We start from the raw sequence: 4,485 nt of genomic DNA, 5'->3' as shown, positions 1-4,485 counted from the left end.
TTTGTTCGACTTTGGATAGCTCTGTTTTCGGAAGTTCTACCCGCGTGGTGATTAAGATAGTTTCTAGTTACAAATGCGACTTCTACCGGGAGCACCATATTTTCGGCAATACTTGTTTTTGGCCCCAATAACAATAATGGAGGTTCGGCTAATTTTCTTTTTTTAGACACAACTTGTATATGTGTTCATGGCACATTATCAATGATATTCTACAACAATTGCAAAAGCCATTCGCAAAATATTTGTCTAAGAGTGTAAAGTTGAAAAAGTTGAGTGCAATTGCAAATCGTTCTCATATAGTTCGTTACTTGCAGGGCAGAAGTAGCAAAATCTCAGTAATTGGTTCCCGTTACCATGTTATCCCATTACATTTGAAAATGTTATAAATGTAACGACCCCCATAAACCAAAAATATACTCTTTACTCGATCCTTTTTGCACACTCCAGAGTGGCGTTTAAGTTTTCGTTTCTCTCTTGGCAACTGAGGAAACTTGAAGCTATTAGGTAATCATAACAGAAGTTTTAATTTATTTTATAGTTTTAATTATCCTGATAACGGAAGCACAAGGCTGAATGATCTGACTTAGAGCAAAATCTTCTTTTAGCTTGGTTATTTTGCGCCTAATTTTTCAACCCTCCCCATATCCATCCACGACTGAAGTATTTTGAAAGTCGCTAAATGTTTGAAAAATACTTAAGATGTTTAATCAAACATACTGTCAAAGATAATCAGTTTTGCGGACAGTTTCATATAACATGAAAAAATAGAAACCAAGTTAACAAATCAGTTTTCGTACGTTCCAGTTTTTTTGTTGAAGCAAAATTAAACCAGTAACGCAATTTTCTTAAGGCAACTCACTTTGTCCGGATTCAAGAGTCCCACTTTGAATATTATTTTTTTGACCTTTTATATATGCCTTTCGCCTCCCAAGGTTCTAAATATAGAAAAAGACCCATAGAAGAGCAAAACTCGAGTTTGTTGTGGTTTTTACTGCAATTGAATCGGTAACTGGAACAATGCACCTCCAGCCGATTGAAAGCAGCCACTCTACAATTAGAAAACATACCCTATCAGCCATACATTTGCCACTTATTCGCTCTGATAACAAGTCCGTCTAGCTAGCTCGCATTGCACTCTCTAGGTCTTGCTTCCTCTATGAGAAAACTTTAAATTTTTGGATTGTTTGAAATATAAAGAAACCCATTAATTTGGCAAAGTATTGTCTTGATGAGGCAAAAAAAACTAAAATGTTGGTCACCTAAAATTTTATGAAAAGTAATTGTAATGAGTAGCGCCATTACATTTTTGACAAGTAACGGTAGTGAAACGAATTTCTCTTTTTGGCCAAACCAAGTGTTAACCATAATCGAAACCTACATGGGACCTTTGTGTCGCATTGAGTTCTATTTGATATTTGATATTTGAAGTCCTGGTTTTCAATCCGGCAGGCACCTTTGAAACCACTATGCTCCTAAATAAAAGCAAGACAATTTAAGATTCAAGAGGAAAAAAGGGAAATAAATTCCATCAAGCTTTCAACAGAGTCCAAGAAATAGACCAGATGATGAATGATGATGAATGCGTTGGATGGCTGTTTTGAAGATAATCACAATTAATTATCCCCATAACAGTAGATGCATCTCCAGTGTTTAGTATTGACTGTAAACCACCCGAGGTTGAATATTAAAGTAAAAGATTTCTTTGCCAAAACCGCTCTATGCCAGTTTGTTGAGAGACTTCGTTGAAACAAATTCATCGCTTATCTATACATGAATTGATGTGTTTAATACCAGCCAGAAAGAAAGTCATTTAAAAAACTTCCATCAGACTTCTTGTGGGTGAAGACCCACCTATGAGTGCGGAACATGGAAGTGACTGAGCATATGAAACTCTCCCTTGGGAGGAGATTGAGCCAGTTAAGGCAGAGGGCCATACAGCTGGCAAGTGCTTACCGAGCTACAAGCCCTGTCTGTTGGGCTGATTGGCGAGCCCTGTGCGTTGGGCCGATCCATGAGCCCCCTGTGTGGAGAGCCATTCTTTTGTGAGGACAGATGCCTATGGTGGAGGTCGGATCTAATCAGAAATAAAATCAGCTATCAAGTTTCTATTCAACTCCTTGTGGATGAAATATCCACCAAAAAGTACAGAACATGGCGCAGACAGCTGACTGGCTATGTCCCGGGCACATTCTCGTGCTCATCAAAATTTTTGGTCACCTTTATAAACCTGAACTAGTCAAAAATAAAGTCAGTTAGCAAGATTCTATTCAACTCGTTGCGGGTGAACATCGACCCACAGGTTTATGACAAGCACATTAATTAACAGAGGCAAATTAAACTTTGTAACCCTTCCAAACTTTGTCATTGAGTGCTTTTTGGTCAATTCATTAGTACTTCCTTGCTTTTTGCTTTAAGTTCTTTTGTCAAAAGTTCCATCTTTGTCTCCAAACTTGCAGGGGCTAATGATAACCTACGCAAAGCAAATACAAACGCAAAAGTCATACAACTGGGAAAAGGTGAAGAGCGTGGTTTAATATTCTCAAATTAGAAAATGGCAGGATGCTGATTGCTGCCACAGATATTTATTGTCATTCATTCTAAAGTTTCGGCATTCGCAATTCGTGAGAAGATTGCCCCACGAGCTTTAAGTTTCCTGACTTGTTCAAGGAAAAAAAACCTGCATAACCGATAAAGGGGTCGAAAAAAACTACATGTGTTTACTTAAAGGTTTCTTTTTTTCTGTCCATTAATAATTTTAGTCCATGGGCTCTAAAAGAAAAACCATCTATGAAAAACGAGCAAATTTAAAGACATCAAGTCACCCACCATTCAAAACTTGTTAGCAAATAAATGAAAAATCTAAGCAGGCTCCACTTCTTCTTCTGCTGGCCAGACGAAAGGCATCTTTATCTCAAGTCAATGATAGCGTACAAAACACAGTGGGCGTGCGCGCAAAAGCGTAACTATAAAAATGGAGCCACTCACGACAATGGCATCCACTTTTGGTTCATTCATTCAGTCATCAACATGAAGGTACAACAGAAGGACAAAATCAGTCATAAATCGCTTTCTGAAACCGATCAATTGACTTTCAAAATTTCAGGTTTTTGTTACTATCATCTCCGCTTTGGCTTTGGCCGCCGCTGATCAATCCAGCCATCAAACCATCAAGCATGGCAATGCCCCGGCTGTCCACTCCTCCATCCACAAGCCCCATGGTCGTGCTCATGCCCATGTGGTGAGCCAACCCTCTGCTCAGCCCAATGAAGTTAACCAGGCCTACAATGAGGAGAAGTACACTGCCGCTGCCCATGCTCCCAGCCACGAGGTCCGCACCCCCGCCTACCACCCAACCCCCTCTTACAAACCTGCTCCCTACCAACCAGCTCCCGCATATAAGCCCGCTCCTTATCACCCTGCTCCCGCTTACAAACCCACTCCTTCTTACAAGCCCGCCCCTGCTTACAAGCCCGCTCCATACCACCCTGCCCCCTCTTACAAGCCCGCCCCTTACCACCCCGCTCCTGCTCATGGTCATGGTGATGAGTATGAAACCGCCCCCGTCTACCAATACGGTTATGCCGTGGCTGATGACTACTCCGGTGCCAACTTTGCCCAAAACGAGAATCGTGACAACTATGCCACCAACGGTGAGTACCGTGTGGCCCTTCCCGATGGTCGCACCCAAATTGTGAGCTACAACGTGGCCGATGCTTATTCCGGTTATGTGGCTGATGTCAGATACGAAGGAGAGGCCAAGTACGAGCCTTACCACCCCTCCCCGAAGCCTACTTACCACCCTGTTCCCGCTTACCACCCCTAAACGCCTAGGGCTGTCTTGTTGATGATATTTATCATATATCATATCTATCAATAAAATTTGAAAACCTCGTTTCTTTGTAAACAAAAATCTATAGCAAAAAAAGTTTTGAACACTGGAGTAGCAAAGTATTGGTTCCAGGAAGAACACTGGCCCTTGATAAATTTAAGCTTTGCCAATCTTGGCCTAGTTCCCAAAATGGAACGTGAGTCTAACATTGATGTCGCCATGAATCTGCTGATATCTTCATTTGAAGACGTATGCGCCCAACTAAAATTGCGTATCTTGTCGAACAATGAAAATCAAACCATTATACCAAAATGCAGACAAAACTTCTCAAGAAACGAATGTCGGACAAGAAGATTGTAATAATTAAATGATCATTCGTTCACATAGCGAAATATCTGCAGAAAAATTGAAGCCATAGACTTTTTTTTGAAAAGGACTCGTTTGAAAAGGATCCGGTACAGAGTGAGAAGAAAGAATTTCGCGATGTTTAATGTAACCCGAAAACATTTTACACATATGCCAACTCGAAGCGAAAGGCCAAGACCTTTTAGGACCAATTAGATTGCCGAATAGAGAAGAAGTCTCCAATGCGACCAAAGCAGCTAATATCCTTGGTGATCAATTTTCGTCGGTCTTTTCAACTCCGACTTAAAGAC

At 40.8% G+C, this 4,485-nt stretch overlaps 1 protein-coding gene across 1 annotated transcript; it reads left to right on the top strand.

Annotated features, from left to right (window-relative positions):
- The first annotated feature begins 3,000 nt into the window (after window positions 1-3,000).
- Window positions 3,001-3,882, top strand: LOC131883600 (uncharacterized). The gene is made up of 2 exons (XM_059231109.1): window positions 3,001-3,033; window positions 3,104-3,882. The coding sequence occupies exons 1-2, from the start codon at window positions 3,028-3,030 to the stop codon at window positions 3,821-3,823; spliced, it is 726 nt and encodes a 241-aa protein (XP_059087092.1). The 5' UTR covers window positions 3,001-3,027; the 3' UTR covers window positions 3,824-3,882.
- Window positions 3,883-4,485: the final 603 nt, after the last annotated feature.

Source organism: Tigriopus californicus, chromosome 7, assembly GCF_007210705.1.
Source record: "Tigriopus californicus strain San Diego chromosome 7, Tcal_SD_v2.1, whole genome shotgun sequence".
Classification (NCBI taxonomy): Eukaryota; Metazoa; Arthropoda; class Copepoda; order Harpacticoida; family Harpacticidae; genus Tigriopus; species Tigriopus californicus.
The sequence above is the reverse complement of the archived record's forward strand: the minus strand, read 5'-3'. Positions and strand labels throughout refer to the sequence as shown.